Raw genomic sequence first — 18,853 nt, 5'->3', positions numbered from 1 at the left:
CGCCGCTTGCCAGGCCCGATGCCCGTCCTTCTCCCCCCCTCTCTCCTGCCGGGTCCGGCCTTCCCCCCGAGCGCTGTGCCCAGTCCGTGGCTTCTCCCGGCTACTCGCTAGTAAGCGAGCAGCCGCAAAAAGCCAAGGACCCTGCTAGACGTTCCGCAGCCCCGGCCTGAGGCCTGGGCTGCGGAAAAACCGGGACATAAGCGAATCCGCTTATGCCGGGTTAAGGCAGGTTTTAGCGCAGCCTGACCCCGGATTCCCCTGTGCGTCATCTGGATGCACACCAGGGAAACCGGGCCTCACACCGCGCTAACGCCTGGTCTAGCAATGGCCTAGGTTAACTTCCTTCCCTGTGCACAGTGCAACTGATCTCTACCCCTAAATGGATTCCCTATTGCTCTGTAGGCCCTGGGCCTTTGCTCAGAGGACCCTACCTCCAGAGCTGGGCATGGGAAAATGCTAAGACTTCATCAAATGAGTATTGCTAATGGATAAGCCTACTTCCAGTGGAATTTATGGCAGGCCTTGAGCTATGCCTCAAACAGGCCCGGCCCTGCCTGGTCTCAGGCCCTGAAAAGATGGTGCCGCCTTGCTGAGGGTAAGAGGAAATTCCCCTGGGCTGCTTGCTGTACTATCAGAAGCAAACCTGAGGGGTTCTTCAGGTAGGACAAGCCCCACCCCTCCTCCTGGGGTTTGGAAATAATGTTGCAGTGCTGTGAGTGGTGGCGATTGGGGGGGGGGATTCCAGAATAGGGTACCCATGATGAAAGGACAGAAAAATAAGAACCACTTCAGGCAGGTAGAAGCTCAAAATCTAGGCAACCATCACCAGGGTGACCATATGAAAAGGAGGACAGGGCTCCTGTATCTTTAACAGTTGTATTGAAAAGGAAATTTCGGCAGCTGTCATTTGTATCTATGGGGAACCTGCTGAAATTTCCTCTTTGTCACCACAGTTAAAGCTGCAGGTGCCCTGCCCTCTTTTAAATCTGGTCACTCTAGTATAGCTCCTGCAGCTTTAACTGTGGTGATGAAGAGGGAATTTCAGCAGGTTCTCCATATATACAAATGACACCTGCTGAAATTCCGTTTTCTATGCAACTGTTAAAGATACAGGAGCCTTGTCCTCCTTTTCATATGGTCACCCTAACCATCACCCGTGACAGAATTCTGGTTTCATCTCTGTGGTCTCCAGGCTGAACATGTTGAGGATCCTTTGGCAGCTTTGATGAACCACACACTGGATTGAATGGAAGTAAGGAAATGGTCCAAGCCGCTGGGGTAACAGCTAATAGTATCTCCTGCTTCTGAATTGTTTGATTTAATGGTTTTATTGTTTACTTTTTAACAAAAAGTATCAGATAAAGTATCAGTTGTTTTGTTGATTAATATGGAAACTTAGGAGATCCTTGTTTTCTTCTACTTCCTTACTTCCTCTTGAGGAGGGTAGTGGGTGAGTTTATTACTGAATACACCATGCTCAAGGCTAGGGCAGCAGTTAGATTCTTCCTCATCCTAATTCTAGCACCAGTCTCTATCCTATAGTGGGAAACATATAGGATATAGTGGGAAACATATAGGATATGTCCAGGCCCAATTCAAAGTGCTGGTATTAACATTTAAAGCCCTAAATGGCTTGGGGCCAGGCTATCTGAAGGAATGCCTCCTCCCATATGTACCTGCCCGGACCCTAAGGTCATCCTCAGGGGTCCTTCTCTGCGAGCCCCTGCCAAAGGAAGGAAGGCAGGTGGCTACCAGGAGGAGGGCCTTCTCGGCTGTGGCACCCCGGCTGTGGAATGAGCTCCCTAAGGAGGTTCGCTTGGCACCTACATTATATGCTTTTAGACACCAGGTGAAGACCTTTTTATTCTCCCAGCATTTTAACAGTTTATAAATAAATTTTAACTTGGTGTTTTAAATTTGTAATTTTGCATTGCTGCTGTTTTTATCTGGTTGAGCTTTTATATTGTATTTTATATTATGGTTTTATACTGTTGTTTTATACTTTGAATGGTTTTAATTTTTGTGAACCGCCCAGAGAGCTCCGGCTATTGGGCGGTATAGAAATGTAATAAATAAATAAACAAACATGGAATTACAGCCCTTTTATACCCAAGTCCCAAAGAATGAAGGGCTGCTCTTACCTGCGGGAAGAAGCAAAGGAAAAGTGAGCTGGTGTATTGGGGGAGAAGTTCCGAGGGCTGTCAAGAGGGCTGCTACCTGTGGACAGGGCAGGGAAAGAACACACGAAAGGAAATCAACACTTGGCTTCATGAGACTGCTAGCAGACCGTGAACAAATCAAATCCTTAACGCCATCTCAAGGTGACAGCATATTCTGATGAGAGCCTGCCCTGCTGAAAAAAAAGGTTGCCATAGCAACTCCAACAACAAGCCAGTGAAATCAGATGAGATACAGAGAAGCGTGTTCAACATGAAAACAGAAGACAGAAAGAGGCCAAGAAATAGGGTGCTGGATGGGTGAATAAATAAATAAGAAAGGTGAAGAGAGAGAGAGAGAGAGAGAGAGAGAGAGTCCAACCAACCAAACAGATGGATAAGACAATAGTGGATTGATGATGAAGCATCAAATGGCCAGCTAGGTAGAGGAAATGGCCAGCTAATCAGAGGAAAAGATGAGGAGTAGAGCAGATGGACAGTCAATGGCATGGACAGTTAGTAAGAAGAACAGACGAGAAGGTGATGCAACATTCACACTGCTAAATATATGGATAGAATAAAAGACAGATGGTCTGGATGCATGGAGAGATGGGGGAAAAATCAGTGGGAAAATTACAGCTTTGATGCAGAGGCGGAGAGGAAGATGGATAAACCCCACAAGGTCAAAACTAGTTCTCAATCAACACAACAGGACGGTTTTGGAGGTGATTTAATGCTTGTTGCTAAACACACAGTAAACCCATCAGAATGGATATTGGGTGGGTGGACATGTACTGAGCGGGGTGCGATTTCTCTTTGGATTTATGTGGATAGCTTGCCATATTGTGGCAAATAGATAAAGCATTAGACTAGCCACAGAACAGCCCTCTGTGTTCAACCAGTCTTTGGCAGTTGTGGCAATGTGAAGGAACCCCCACATTTCAAAAGGTCTTCGTAAGTGAAGGACTTGCATCAGTACGGGTAAGAACTAGGACAGCGTAAGACCTGGATAAGGATGGTAACTACTTAGGTCCAAGATGTCCTTCCTTCCAGTCGAACAGGCAACTAGGCCTTATTTGAAGAATGGACCACTGCCTGGGCAGAAAGACACGGCTGAGGGTGACTGGATCCTTTTGTGTAGAATTTATGCAAATATTGGATGAGATTCTGGAAAGAAGGATGAGACTGGTCCAGGGTTGAACTCACCAATATGACCTGGGAGTGGAGAGTGAGGCCGTGGCAGCGTCGGCGATGTGCTTGTCAGGATCAGGCTCTTTCTGTTACTGGTTCGGCAGCTGTACAAAGGGCAGGAAAGAAGGAGAGGAAAAGAAGACAGGTCGAAATCAGGGTGTGCATAAGAGAAAGGATGCTAAACCATGTGGGTTTCTCTGAAAGACCACAGTTGAGAAGCCTGCCCAAACAGTTCTCCTTTCTGTTCAGTTCAGCGGACTACTCCAACTTGTAGCAGGTTGTTACCTTTCGTAGTGCCCACTTAACCGTTGCCCCACCTTGTGAAAAGTGAAGCTGCATTGGACTGAGACAGGCCATCAATCTGTCTAGTCCAGCAGTTCTCAACCTGTGGGTCGCAACCCCTTTGGGGGTCGAATGACCCTTTCACAGGGGTTGCCTAAGACCATCGGAAAACACATATTTCCGATGGTCTTAGGAACCGAGACACCGCTCCTCTATCCGTCTCCAGGAGGGTCCGCCCACATGCAGGTACGCCCACATACGAGTGCCTGGCGTGATGACATCATCACGCCAACCCTAGATATTTACATTACGATTCATAACAGTAGCAAAATTACAGTTATGAAGTAGCAACGAAAATAATTTTATGGTTGGGGGTCACCACAACATGAGGAACTGTATTAAAGGGTCGTGGCATTAGGAAGGTTGAGAACCACTGGTCTAGTCCAAGACTGCCTACTTTGGCTGGTTGGTCTCAACTAGACATCTTTCCCAGACCTGCTACCCACGACCCATGTAACTGCAGATGCTAAGCATCACGCAAATAATGTGCTCTCTATAACTGAGTTATGCCCCCCTCCAAAGGACACGCCATCTTAGGCCTCAGCTAGACCTAGCGGTCTAGCGGGACAGAGGGGTGAAGATCTCACAATATTTTTATCACGAGATCTCTCCCTCTGTTTTCCCACGTCACGCAACGACGTTGGAAGGCGAGGACATTGCAGCCGCCATTTTTATTTTTTTTCTTAAAGAAGAAAAGCGCACGAACACTCGTGCACAAAAAGGTAGGGTTTTTTTTTTAATTTAAACTTAATTTCCCCCCTTCCCCCACCTCCAATGGGCGCAGAGCTCCTGAGGAACTCTATGCCCCGTGCGCAGGTCCTGGCTTCTCGCGAGAAACCGGGACAACCCCTGATGCCCGCCCACACGTTCCGTGGTCTCGGGATCATCCCAAGACCGCAGAAAAAACGGCCCTAAAGTGTAGGGCGAGATCCTAGGGCAAGGGACGGATCATCCCTCCCTGATCCTGGGATCCCCTGTGCGTCATGTGGACGCACAGGGACGGTCCAGGGGATCGCCCTGGGATTTTGCCCCATCTAGCTAAGGCCTTAAGATACCTTCTCATAAGAGGCTCATGAGGAAAGTAGGAGCATTGGTCATGCGTAAGGTGAGCCAAGGACTCCAGCTACGGCAAGGGTGGAGAATGTGTGGCCCTCCATATGTTGTTGGACTGCAGCTCCCATCATCCCTCACCATGGGCTATGCTAGCTAGGGCTGATGGGAGCTGCAGTTCAACAACATCTGGAGGGCCACATATTCCCCACCACGGACTTAGGGCCACAGAGCCCCACTACAGATGGAGGTGGGCCTATCTAGAGAGTGATCCAAAAGGAGAACTTTTCCTGCTCCCGGACCTGACTTCCAACACACCATCTCTAAGGAAGGATAGAAATTCAAAGCCCTGGCTCCACTTAGCTGCTATGACCACTAGATGTTCAGCTCTTCTTCCTCTGAAAGATGACCAGGAGGGCATTGGGTATTTAATTAGTTCCCATTCATACGGAACAGACAGTCATACTTGGTTTTTGGGGCAGAGCAGAGTTTTGTAAATACAGTAAATAAGTAATTACAGTAAATAAGTAACATGGCTTGGGACCGCAATACCTGATGTAACGCCTCTCCCAACATGAACCTACCCGTACACTGCGCTCAACATCTAAGGTCCTCCTCCGAGTGCCTACTCGGAGGGAAGCTCGGAGGATGGCAACAAGGGAAAGGGCCTTCTCAGTGGTGGCCCCCTGACTGTGGAATGATCTCCCGATGAGGCTCGCCTGGCGCCAACATTGTTATCTTTTCGGCGCCAGGTCAAGACTTTTCTCTTCTCCCAGGCATTTTAACAGTATTTAACAACGTTAAGTTTATTTTTAATGGACCCCAGAATTGTTGTTTTTAAATTAATGCTGTTGTTTTTATACTGTTGTTTTGATGTTTTTGATGTTTTCTAAATTTTGTATACTTTTTAATGTTTACCATTTTTAACTGTTGTAAACCGCCCAGAGAGCTTTGGCTGTGGGGCGGAATACAAATGTAATAAAATAATAAATAAATAAGTAACATTTCTAGGTGAGACTTACAGCCCTATGTTTCTCTTCCCAAAGCCACTCAATGGGGCCTCCCACCTTCGAGGCAGAAGATTTGCCATAATAGCACAATACTCACACCTTTCTACGTTTACTTAGGTATAAGCTCTCATAGAATCGTAGAATAGCAGAGTTGGAAAGAGCCCACAAGGCCATCGAGTCCAACCCCCTGCTCAATGCAGAAATCCACCCTAAAGCATCCCTGACAGATGGTTGTCCAGCTGCCTCTTGAAGGCCTCTAGTGTGGGAGAGCCCACAACCTCCCTAGGTCACTGGTTCCATTGTCGTACTGCTCTAACAGTCAGGAAGTTTTTCCTGATGTCCAGTCGGAATCTGGCTTCCTGTAACTTGAGCCTGTTATTCCGTGCCCTGCACTCTCAAGTGAATTGGACTTAGTGATGAGTTGGGGCTTCTTCAAGTCATACCATAAACAAAGCAAATTCAAAGAAGGAACTTCTGCTAGAGCATGTAGGCAAACTGGGGTGACCTTGTGGTTAGCACCATTCAGATGTACACCTTGACAAGGGCTGTCTTGGACGCCCATTCAGTTCCTCAGATGCAATTCCCATACCTGCCACTCAGCTGCCGCTCAGTGCTGTGTAAGCATGTGGTGTAAGTTACTGGTGGTGCACAGGGATGGATGTCTGCCCAGATCCATGTTGCTGTCAGATCCTCAAGCTGCACCATTGCTCAGAGGCTGTGTGGGCCTATGTTGCCAACAATGGTTTGGTGTTGTGCAACAGCCCTGGTGTCTGATACATGCTGAGGTTCAATACTGTGACTGACAGGATATGAATCAATAACAACCAGAGCAGGAAGAAGCACCTTTGAAGGAATCTGTCTCCAAGGGCTCTTCTCAAGCGTTCCAGGGGTGCAGAACTGTTTTGGGTTGGGGAGGTGGGTTGCACCCCACCCCACCCCACCCCACCCCCCGCAGGCTGGATGATGTCAAGGACATGGCCCTGCTCCCTAACGTCATCCGCCTTTTTTTCTTTTTCTTTTCTTCATGGTGGAAAGAGGCATGGAACTGTACTTCTTCCCAGCATGGAGAAAGCCCACCCCACCCCACCCCACCCGCACGCTATTGCAGCCAGAACATGGGGTGGCCCAGGCATTGGGTCTCGTCACCTCTCATTCCTGCTGCTGCTATTTCCAAAGGCTGAGTTACAGAAAGTTCCCAATATGTGTTCTGGGCAAACACCAAACTCACACAAAGGTTATGATGAAGAATTATTTTTAATGGCCTGGTTTGCACATAGTGAGAACCTAAGGTATGGGTTAAGTATTGGTTCTCATTGAATCGAAGGTTGTTGTTGACTGTCATTACATGAAAAACAACCTAGGAAGAGGACCCATGTTTGTTGTTGGGTTGTAGAACTCTGAGTTGTTCATCGTTAACAAGCGATAGTTAAACCATAGTGCAGGGTTTCCATGTAACGGCAACCCACGATTCAATGACAACCCATATTCTATTTGTATCCTGGGTTGTTGTTATGTATGAAGTAGGTCAAGGGCAGATTGAGATTGAGGGCAGATTTTTTTAACACCAGCCAGCTCCAGACACAAAACTGCACACCACCACATATCCAACGAATGGTCATCATTGCTGTCCCATCTCTGACATTCAGTTTTTAGAGAGGACCTAAAAAAAGAAGAAGTCTTATACCATTTTAAAAACTAAGAAATTTACATGGCATGAGCTTTTGTAGGCAAGAGCCAAGCAATTTCTTTACATTAAATTAAAAGAAAAGAAAAAGAAAGCTAAAAATGAACCATGCTTGGTAATATCTAGGACAGATGTTAAGGGCAGCAGAACATCTGTTAGAAACGGGCCTGCTCAAGTCCCTATGGTAGGCCTAGGCAGACTTCACGGTTGTGGGATCTACTTAGGTTTTTTTTACTAAACCCCATGGTCCACCATCTGGAGGCAGGAGCAAAATAGAGACTGCGGAAGGGGAAGAAAGGCAAATGCTATTTTGGGCTGCATTAATAGAAGTATAGCTTCCAAATCACGTGAGGTACTGATTCCTCTCTATTCGGCCCTGGTTAGGCCTCATCTAGAGTATTGCGTCCAGTTCTGGGCTCTACAATTCAAGAAGGACGCAGACAAGCTGGAGCGTGTTCAGAGGAGGGCAACCAGGATGATCAGGGGTCTGGAAACAAAGCCCTATGAAGAGAGACTGAAAAAACTGGGCATGTTTAGCCTGGAGAAGAGAAGTTTGAGGGGAGACATGAAAGCACTCTTAAAAGGTTGTCACACAGAGGAGGGCCAGGATCTCTTCTTGCTCCTCCCAGAGTGCAGGACACGGAATAACGGGGTCAAGTTAAAGGAAGCCAGATTCCAACTGGACATCAGGAAAAACTTCCTGACTGTTAGAGCAGTACAACAATGGAACCAGTTACCTAGGGAGGTCGTGGGCTCTCCCACACTAGAGGCCTTCAAGAGGCAGCTGGATCACCATCTGTCAGGGATGCTTTAGGTGGATTCCTGCATTGAGCAGGGGGTTGGACTCGATGGCCTTGAAGGCCCCTTCCAACTCTGCTATTCTATGATTCTATGAAGCCAGAAGCAAAATGGTGGGGTGGAGCCTATTGTCTACTGTGCCCCATGAGCCATATAGTGGGATGACCTGCATATATGTATACAGATTCTATTTGAGTTACTGCAAATCAAGGATTGTAACAGCCTAATTGAGGCGGGGTGGGTGGGGACATTTTGTTGCTCCTATTGTTAAACAGCTGAAAGAATAACTACAAATGACTACAAATATTCCAAGATCAACCCCTAGATCCTGATCTATTTTCTGCCCGCCCCTGCCCTATGGTATTCCTGGATGATGATGATGATGATGATGATGATGATGATGATGATGATGACCCACTTTGTTACCCACTTCTCCCTCTGGATAGAGGCAAGGCACAACCCAAATGCAAGCACCATAAAATACATATAATTGATTAAAACATATAAAAGTAATACATTATTAAAAGCAGCACATTATTAAAAGGCATCTTGAAATTCAACTGGGTAGGCCTGCCGGATTTCCAGAAGACTGTTAAGTTGATGAATCTCTTCCGGCAGGACATTCCACAATTTGGGACTGGCAGAAGAAAAGGTCCTCTTGGTAATGGTTGTCAGCCTTGTTTTTATTGGCTGGAGTAAATTCTTCCCAGAGGACCTGAGTGTGTGGGGCAGGATTGTATGGGAGAAGGCGATCCCGCAGGTAGTCTGGACCCAAACCATGTAGGGCTTTAAAGGTAATAACCAACACATTATACTTCACCCAGAAACTAATTGGCAGCCAGCAGGGTGGGTAAAAATCAATGACTTTTTTTAAAAAAAAAATCAGTTTTTTTTAATTTTAATCAGATTTTTAAAATTTAAATCGGATTTTTTTTAATAAAATGCTTTTTGAGGAAAAATCCAAAGATTGTTTTCTATTTCAGATACATTATAGTCCAAAGGTTATTCATCATGAAATAAGGATTAGTTTTTAATTATGTAGCATGAGGCTGTTTAATTTTTTTGGTAAATGAATTCCATTAATCCATTCATAATGTCATGCTCTTCCAGAGGTTTCTGTAAGATGATTTTTCTCCTTCCAGTAAAGTACAGCAGAAAAGTTGTCCAAATATGAATGATTAACCTATTAAGCTGGAGATAGTTCACCTCGCAATAATTTCATAATTATCTATCTATGATGTGTTTCCAATAGTATAACCAAATCAGTATTTTTTTGATATAACTGTAAAACTAATCTGAAAAGTTGCTATTCTAAAAATGAAACTTTCATCTGGTTATAAATATTAAGATTATACCAGCAAGAATGAGTTTTTGGTAACTCTTGAGTTGTGTAAAATATAGCGAGGAAGAGTGCACTTTTGGGAGGGGGGAGGATTCACATGATTAAATCGAGTCTTTCTGCGTAGTGATTTAAATCGTGATTTCAATCATGATTTCAATCCAATAAAATTAAATCAAATCCACCCTGGCAGCCAGTGAAGTGATTTTAAATTTGGTGTAATATGGTCACCCCTAGGTGTAATGGTGACCAATCTGGCTGCCATATTTTGAACTAGTTGAAGTTTCTGGACTAGGCACAAAGGGAGCCTTGATAAGGGTCAGGAGCATACACACCAGGAGGTTAAATTGAGAGAAAGAGAAGGGGGGTTTAAGAAAGAGGAAATTAGGAAGGACATCTTTTTCCTTTTTTATTCTCCCACTCCTCTCCCCAACATCACAATGAAGCACTAAAGTTTGGGCTGCCAACCAGTCCCAAAGCTCAGCTCCTTAGCACTATACAGTATATAGAATCATGGAATAGCAGAGTTGGAAGGGGCCTACAAGGCCATCGAGTCCAACCCCCTGCTCAATGCAGGAATCCACCCTAAAGCATCCCTGACAGATGGTTGTCCAGCTGCCTCTTGAAGGCCCCTAGGGTGGGACAGCCCACAACCTCCCTAGGGAGCTGGTTCCATTGTTGTACTGCTCTAACAGTCAGGAAGTTTTTCCTGATGTCCAGCTGGAATCTGGCTTCCTTTAACGTGAGCCCGTTATTCCGTGTCCTGCACTCTGGGAGGAGCGAGAAGAGATGACACCCCCCTCCTTGCAAGCCCAAACAAATCTATAATGCTCCTGGTCCCAGGCTAGCTGGAGCCATAAACAGAAGCCCTCTCTACAGGGGCTCAAGTTATTTGGTGTAGATTTTCTTGTGGGTCCCCCACTTATGAGATCCATTCCTAGCAAGGAAGGCATGACCTTCCCAGCCTGCCTGAGCAAGATCAAGGGCCTGTAAAATAAAATAAAATAAAATAAAGTAAAAGTATTGTTCTTTTGCCTCACTGCCAGAATTTTATGCCTCCTCCACCCCTGCCTCTCATGATCAATCCCTATTTTAAAATCTAAACATTCTGTCCTGCAGTCATTCTGGGGATTGCTGTCATATCCACCTCTCCTTATTGGTTCTGGCACTCCTTATGCCACTCAATAAAACGGAGTCATTAAAGGATGTAAAGAAACAACCTGGGTAGCCTCAAAGGGCAAGTGATTATGCCAGTATTACCTGCTTTGACTAATAGTGGCTCTCCAGGGCGTCAGGCAGGGGTCTTTCCCATCACCTGCTATGTGCTTCTTTTAATAAAGACACTGGGGATTGAACCTGGGACATTTTGAGCATAAAGCAGGTACTCTACTACTGAGCTACTGGCCATCCACATTATGAATGGTTCGACATTCATAATAACGTAGGGAAGAATGGGGTCAAGGGAGACTTGTAGTGTGCAGCCCAGCAATGTCACAGGCACCAACCAATGGATCCCTGCAATACTGCTATAACCACAGCAAAAGATGTGTAACAATAGTATTTACTGGGCCAAGCGCTGTAATTTACCAGCAACATCGGTTAGCGTTTCAAGGGTTGGTTGACAGCATCACCCACCGTAACTGTCGTGCTTGCTTAGACAATTAAATCTGGACAGATCAGAGAAAGATGCATTATCTCATCCCCCTATTCCCCAGAGTAAGCCGCAATATCTGGAACGGCCCTTAAAATGACCATGTGCACATAAGAGAAAGACCAATGAAATCAAACACTGTAATTAATAGCTGCAGTTGTTGTAATAATTGTAATTATTACATTTTAATTCCTCCTCCTCCTTCTTCATGTAGCTCTTTTTTTTGTTATAACTTTTTATTAACACAAATTAAAATACATCAACATCACATTAAAACAGTCGAAGAGAAAAAAAAAGATATTACATAAATTTGCTCAAGTGTTAACATTTGTAATTTATCATTATTCATAATCAAACAATACAATTGCTCCCCTTCACCCTTTGGGATCTATTCCTGCTTCCAAAATCTCATTACTTCTTCTGGTGGTGGTTTTCCACTTCCCTTAGAGAACACATATACCAGAAACTGTTTCCAAATTCCCTCAAATTCATTCGTATTTGTTATGCCTCTTCTTACTTTTATATTACATGTCAATTTATCATTAATGGCAATATCTCAAATTTCCTTATACCATTCTTCAATACGATAATCTCCTTGAACCTTCCAGTTCCTAGATATAATTAATCTCGCTGCTGTCAGCAAATTTGTTATCAATTCTTTAATTTCTTTATTACACTTTAAATCTCCATATAATGATAGTAATGCCACACTAGGTGTCTCCTCAATCTCCATTCCAACAATTTCTTTTATCTCATTAAACACCATTTTCCACAATTTTTGTACATATTCGCATTCCCACCACATATGTAAATACGTTCCTTTTCCCCCACAGCCTCTCCAACAATTTGCTGAATACAGCTTATTTATTTTATTTAATCTCACTGGGGTTAGATACCACCTCCATATAATTTTATAATAATTTTCTTTAATTCTCACCGACATGTTTCTCAACACTCTTTGTCTCCATATTCCCTCTCAACTCTGTTGCCCTATCTGTACCATCAAATCTGTTTCCCAAACCATCTTCCCCATATTCTCCTTCATGTAGCTCTAATGGGCATGAGGGGTTTTGGCTTGTCCAGCAAGACCTTTGGCTGCCTCTTGTAACCAACACTACACAATCCAAGAGGTGCAACTCAACATCCCTTGCAATCCAGCTCTCTGGGGTCTTTGGACACCACTCTGAAGAGCAGGTGTGTGTGATACTTCACGGATAACATCAGAAGCACCAGGTCATGCAAGATGAGTTTGTACTATAAGCGTCTTCCCATACCAGTACTGGAACAGTTTCTGGGTGTGGAAATGCTGACATGGGAAGGATCTATATCATGGACTCTTCCTCTGTGACCCACATCTTCTGATGTTACCTTTATGCAGGAAAAGGAGCTTCAGCAGGTTCCACACTGTGAAGGTAATGTCGGAATAGGCTGTAGACCAATTCAGACTGTAAGCGGAGGACGGCATTATTAAAATACTTCCCCCCATAAAACAAAAACAAAAACCACCCATGTAATTAGCACATTGGAGAGTAAGGATCAGTGTACAACTCTCCCCACTGTGCTACCTCACTATGTGGGTAGGTTTGTTTTCTTTTGTTTACTTGGGGAGCATTCACAACTATGAGCTCCTACATCACTTCTGATTGTCTAAGATATCCGTCAGCACACACCTACCCTTCTCTTTTGTTGAACTAGACGGGCAAGCCGAGGTGATTCCTGACATAACTACTCTTTAGAGGCTGATGCACACACGCATGAATCATTGTTTGATTTCCCACCACTCCATGACTCAGAGCGGATTCCACTGAAAAAGAAGCATTATGTTTGAGGTGATATGAAAGGTTTATCTTGGGTGAATGAGTGACGGCTCATTCACACATGCCAGTCAGCACCAGGTGCTGTGGCCATCAGCTAAGAGATCTATGCGTGTGAAGCAGGAAAACCTAAGGAAGGTTGAGGGGAAAGGGGACAGGTCTTTAATCTATGCCCAGAAGTTTGTCGCTAGGACTTTTGTGGGCAGCAGAACCACCGTCCCTTCCCGAGGCCAACCTCTGCAGCCAGGGCATAGGATAAAGGTGTTGAACTTCAGGTTTCTGGGTCAAATCCAGCCCATTTGATGCCTTAATCCAGACTTCTAAGGTTCCCCAGACGGTTCCACCCCTTCTCCTAGCCCCACCCACTTTCTCTTGACCACCAATCATTCGGTCGTTTCTGGGCTTTTGTGTGTGTGTGTTTTCCTCCATTCCAAAAGGGTGAAATGCCTCTTCTAAGGCTTAGCTACTGGCAGGAAGAGCTACAAGCTAAAATATGCTGGTATTTTTTACTCCGCCCAGCACCAGAATGTGCCCCCTTGAAAGCTTCTCCAAACTGAATTCGTCCCTTGGGCTGAGAGAGGTTCAACAACATCCTGGGCACAGGACTTGGCCTACCTATGCTCCCTGCCCACCTTGCACCGAGCCAGTAGCTCCTACGCATGGCTTCATCACAACAAAGCCACATCCTTTGCGTTAGTTCATTCAGAATTAATACCACCTCTTAGTGGCATACTTACAATTGTTAGCACAAATGAAAGTCTCTTTCTCCTTTAACATAAACTTATAAAGTGGAAATTTCCGCCACCTTTCAGCCAGTGTCACTGTGAAGGCAACAAGGTAGTTCATTGGTCTTAAGGGGTGGGGAACTAGCCTTCATTGAATTCAATGCCTCCTGAAAGACATTCTCCACCCCCCCTTCCAACATAAGACAAAGGGAATGAAATATTAATTTTCAGACACTTACAGATAGTACAAGAAGCGAAGAAGAGCTATCAGCACCATGCCCAGTTGCAAGAGTAAAATCCCTCAATTTCCCCCCAAAGTCGGCAATAAAAATACTGGGTATCCAAATACTACCATCAAAACAATTTGTTTATGAAATTCCATATTATCCTACCTCCATTTTTCTGCACTCCCATGCCACCTCTAACCCTGGGTAGAAATTAATGCCTGAACAAATGAACTCTGGGAATATTATTGTGTTTACAGTGCTGTTCTGTTTTGCTGATCTTGTGACCGTAATAAATTCTTCTACTTCTACGTCATATTTTGCTACAGGACCCAAAGCAGAGCTGAGTTCTCAATCTGTAAAAAATCTTATCCCTGGTACAGCCAACTGGGATTGCTTGTACAATCCTAATCCTTATTGTACAATCTTCTGGACATATGAACCATCCCAGATCTTAAGATCGTCATCTCAGGCCCTGCTCTGTCTGGTCTCTTGCTGAATGAGACTCATTTGCAAGCACCAAATACAGGGCCATTTCTGTGGTGGCACCCAGGAATAACGGGCAACACACCGTGCCCCTGCCCCCATACATTTAAGTGCTCTTTTAAAGCACTTTTGTTTAGGAGGATCTTTTATTAATAGTTTATTACATTCTGATTTTGATTTCAATGGACTGATTATTTGAATTCATAGAATCATAGAATCATAGAATAGCAGAGTTGGAAGGGGCCTACAAGGCCATCGAGTCCAACCCCCTGCTCAATGCAGGAATCCACCCTAAAGCATCCCTGACAGATGGTTGTCCAGCTGCCTCTTGAATGCCTCTAGTGTGGGAGAGCCCACAACCTCCCTAGGTAGCTGATTCCATTGTCGCACTGCTCTAACAGTCAGGAAGTTTTTCCTGATGTCCAGCCAGAATCTGGCTTCCTTTAACTTGAGCCCGTTATTCCGTGTCCTGCACTCTGGGAGGATCAAGAAGAGATCCTGGCCCTCCTCTGTGTGACAACCTTTTAAGTATTTGAAGAGTGCTATCATGTCTCCCCTCAATCTTCTCTTCTCCAGGCTAAACATGCCCAGTTCTTTCAGTCTCTCTTCATAGGGCTTTGTCTCCAGACCTCTGATCATCCTGGTCGCCCTCCTCTGAACACGCTTTGTAAGCCGTCTTGAAAGGAGTTATCCAAAAAGACGGGATATGTATAAAGAACTAAAGAAATAACTGAGCACATGAGACAGAAGCATAACAGGGCACATTCATAGAATCATAGAATAGCAGAGTTGGAAGGGGCCTACAAGGCCATCGAGTCCAACCCTCCCGCTCAATGCAGGAATCCACCCTAAAGCATCCCTGACAGATGGTTGTCCAGCTGCCTCTTGAATGCCTCTAGTATTCCCTGATATTTTGAAGATTTTCCCCTCTTGCATATCTCGAAATGGAACAAGATTATATGCTACAATTAACGGCCAGCATTTATATAACACTTTAAAATGTCTGTAGATGACTTGCCAAAGGCCAGGCTGGGAGTCCACGATGGAGGGGGTATTTGCACTAATGCCTCTGGTTTCCAAGGCCAACTTTTTTCTTGTGAATTGCGGAAGGGAATGCCGTAAGTGAAAATTTCTCAGCGTAAAAGCTTAAAACAAGAGAGTTACCAATGAAAAAGGAACAACGATCTTCCATTAACAGCAGCAATCTCAGCTCCACCATGTAAGGTTTCTAGCAAGGACTGGTGAGATGCACCCAGGCAAGGTCAGACTCCATCTTTGGGGTAAATGCTTTGTGCTGCCTTGCAGACGGTTGAGTCAGTGCGGTGGGAAGAGTGTAAGAACAGTCTAATCCTGATCCAGTGACAGTGTCACACTGGATACAACAGGAGCAGCCATGTTCCTTTCCATGCATGTGTGACGTGGGGGATAGGAACTGTTTCTAACATTAGGCTCACGTGCGATTCACCTGAGCCTAAACCTGCTCCCTCCTCAATTTGTCTCCCTGTATGCCATCACTTCAGGCACTTTCCTTCCACATTTCGGCTCACTTTCAATATCAGAACTGGGCTGGAAGGGAAAGTGAAGAAGCATGGAGAAATGGGTCGGGGAAGGCTCTGCTCCACACCCTCCAGTTCTGCCCCACACTGCCCACTGTTCCGAATAGGGCAGTCACATGGCTGCCTGGCTGCCTTCGTCACATCCGGGCTAGCTCTTAAGTCTGCACCTCAGTTCTTCCCCCTTTCTTGAGCGCAAGGGGGCAGATCTTTTCCCAAAGACATTGGAAAACCACGTCAGGTATTCAGAAAAGCAGTGCGATCGGATGCGTTCTGCAGCGTCTGAACCCTTAAACATTCTCCGACCCAGGCTCAACTAGGAAGCCCCTAGGGTGACCTTGGGTGGCCACTCGCTCTCAGCCTGACCTACCTCACAGAGCTGTGGTAGAGTAAAATGGGATCATCTTTAAATATGCTGCCCAGAGCTCTTTAGCCAGGGGGTGGAATAAATTTAAAAAAACACATAACTGCTTTGGTCAACTCACACATTGGGAATATTCTTCAGAGGTTATTTCTGGTCGTTTGAGAACACATCTTTCCTATAGGTGGAGCAATAGGGCAGAAGATATCTCTGATTCTGGCCCCTCTGCAACTCAACACCTCTCCCTTCTTTGGCTAGGGATACTGTCCAAGTCTTGCACATCTGAACAGTGCCTTCCAGCATTGCAGTTCTGTGCAAGGAGTCATCGTAAGTGACCTAGCCGCTGGCCTGAATTTCCTATCCCAGTCTTTCCCAACTTGGTCCTCACCCCACCCAGTGTTAAACTACAATTCTCAGCCCCATTCAGCCTGCCCTGCTGCCTGGGGGACGCTGGGGTTTGTAGTCCAAGTCATCCGAAGGACACCAGATTCTGCCTTACACCACTATTTTACTACACATCCTGACGCACAAAGACAACATGCACCCCAGCTTCCACATCTACATTTAACACATGCACACACACACTGACACGCATGACTCCATAATTCCCCTGCATGTCCATTTCATCCTTCCAGTCAGTCTCAAACCCATCCTTCCAATTACCAAAATTCAAGTGAACACACTTGAAGTATACAGATGTCCACACATACAGAGATGGGCAGTTAACCCAAACAACTCAGACTGAGCCAGACTTGGGGTGAGTGGGGAGAGAGAGACAGCATTTCTGGTAAACCAACACAGCAGGGAGAACTAAATTTAACTAGTGCCTCTGGGAGAAACCCTGCTGATGGAGTCTGGACATGTCCTTCCGTCTCTCTTTGATATGCAAATATAAGAACACAGCCCTGTAGCCAGGCAGGTTAGGAAGGAAAACACAAAGGAGACTGTGATACATTCAGGCATTGTGGAAATGGAGGCTACTGGGGGAAGAGCTTAACAATGCAGAGAATATTATTGTTACACATGTAGTTATCAGCTGCTACGGAGGATGGGTAAGGGAAGATTCCTCCCCCCCACCATGTCATCTTAGATCACTTTTCATACCATCACCTCCGGGGCTAGAACATATTTCAAATTCCTAGGTGCCACCAACTGAGCATTAAGCACGTAGGCACTTGAAAAACCCATAGCCAGCATGAGCATCACCAGGAAACACAAGGCCAGGACCCAACAGCTTGCCTCTACAGACACCCTTCCACTGATCCCTATTTCTACCCTTCCCACCTTGCTTTCCCCCTACCAAATACGCGGCCACATCCCTAGAGGACCGTTCAGGACCGCGATATATATATATATATATATATATATATATATATATATATATGCATCAGTACTACTAAGAATCATTCCTATCTTTCAGGAGGCCAGATGTATGTATATGCTTTCCCCCACCTCTGGCTCTGCATCGTCCTTCCATCCAGGAAGCCTCCCCACTCCTATTCATCTCCATTTGCTCACTGCATCCAGACTCCCAATCCAGCCTCTCTCTCTCTCTCTCTCTCTCTCTCTCCCACCACCACGTCTTCAGTGCATCCATCTGCCTATCCAGCAGCCACAAGCTTGCCAAAGATCAAGTGACCTAGAAGAAAGGGCCCCCCAGAGCCTAAATCAGAAAGCCAGCTAGACGGATGAATGAAGAGATGGACGGACCCTACAGGGAAGACATATCACATCTCGACAGGCAACGCTGCCCATTCGGATACATCCATGTCCCTGGCAGCTGCCATGCCATCCTCCCCTTCTCCCCCAACTGCGCCACAATCCTGCCAGCCACTGCAAACCCCCCCCCACACTGTAGCCACCTCCCCAGAGATGCTGAGCTGCCTGGCCATGACAGGCGGAGGGAGGGGATCACACTCAGCCATCCCCGCAGGCACAAAAAGCAGACGGTCCGGGTCCCCAAAGCCACTGCTGCGAAGGAGGAAGGGAAGTGGGGGTTGGGAAGCAAAGGATGCAAGAGACGGAGGAGGGATGAGAGAGAGAGAGAGAATGTGGAGGTACAGGGAATGAAGTGATGGAGGAGGAAGGAAGGATGGAAGAATGGAAGTGGAGGGGAGATGGGGGAAGGAGGAGCTACAGAGGGATGGAGAAGATGGAGGGACGGAGGCAGAAAGGCAAAAAGCTTCCTTTCTCGGTACCTTTTTGTGCGACGAAACATGCTGCTGTCAAGGAAATCGGGCATAGAGAAATTGGAGAGCGCTGTCCACAGGGACTCAGACATCATCCCCCAGGGGGGTCATGGTGGCGAGCCTGCTCTGGGGGGGGAGGGTGGATTTTGTCTGCTGAAGCACCGTCTCAGCCCCCACTGGAGCAAGAGTGGAAGGGGGAGGTCTGGGGTGAGCCTTCCCTTTGGAAGAAGAAGAAAGGAGAACTGGAATGGAGGAGGAAGAGAGAGGGAGGGAGGGAGGG

At 45.9% G+C, this 18,853-nt stretch overlaps 1 protein-coding gene across 1 annotated transcript in view; it reads right to left on the bottom strand.

The window, feature by feature from the left end:
- Positions 1-18,677, bottom strand: part of MAST1 (microtubule associated serine/threonine kinase 1) — a 76,737-nt gene extending 58,060 nt beyond the window's left edge. The window contains exons 1-3 of the mRNA XM_063119326.1: positions 18,583-18,677; positions 3,363-3,451; positions 2,142-2,217 (exon numbers count right to left, since the gene is read on the bottom strand). Coding sequence (XP_062975396.1) covers positions 2,142-2,217; positions 3,363-3,451; positions 18,583-18,668 — 251 coding nt within the window. The 5' untranslated portion in view covers positions 18,669-18,677. The remainder of the gene's footprint in view (positions 1-2,141; positions 2,218-3,362; positions 3,452-18,582) is intronic.
- Between the last annotated feature and the right edge of the window lie 176 nt (positions 18,678-18,853).

The sequence above is a fragment of the Elgaria multicarinata genome, chromosome 3, assembly GCF_023053635.1.
Source record: "Elgaria multicarinata webbii isolate HBS135686 ecotype San Diego chromosome 3, rElgMul1.1.pri, whole genome shotgun sequence".
Lineage (NCBI taxonomy): Eukaryota > Metazoa > Chordata > Lepidosauria > Squamata > Anguidae > Elgaria > Elgaria multicarinata.
Note: the sequence above shows the minus strand (reverse complement) of the source record. Positions and strands in the feature narration are given on the sequence as shown.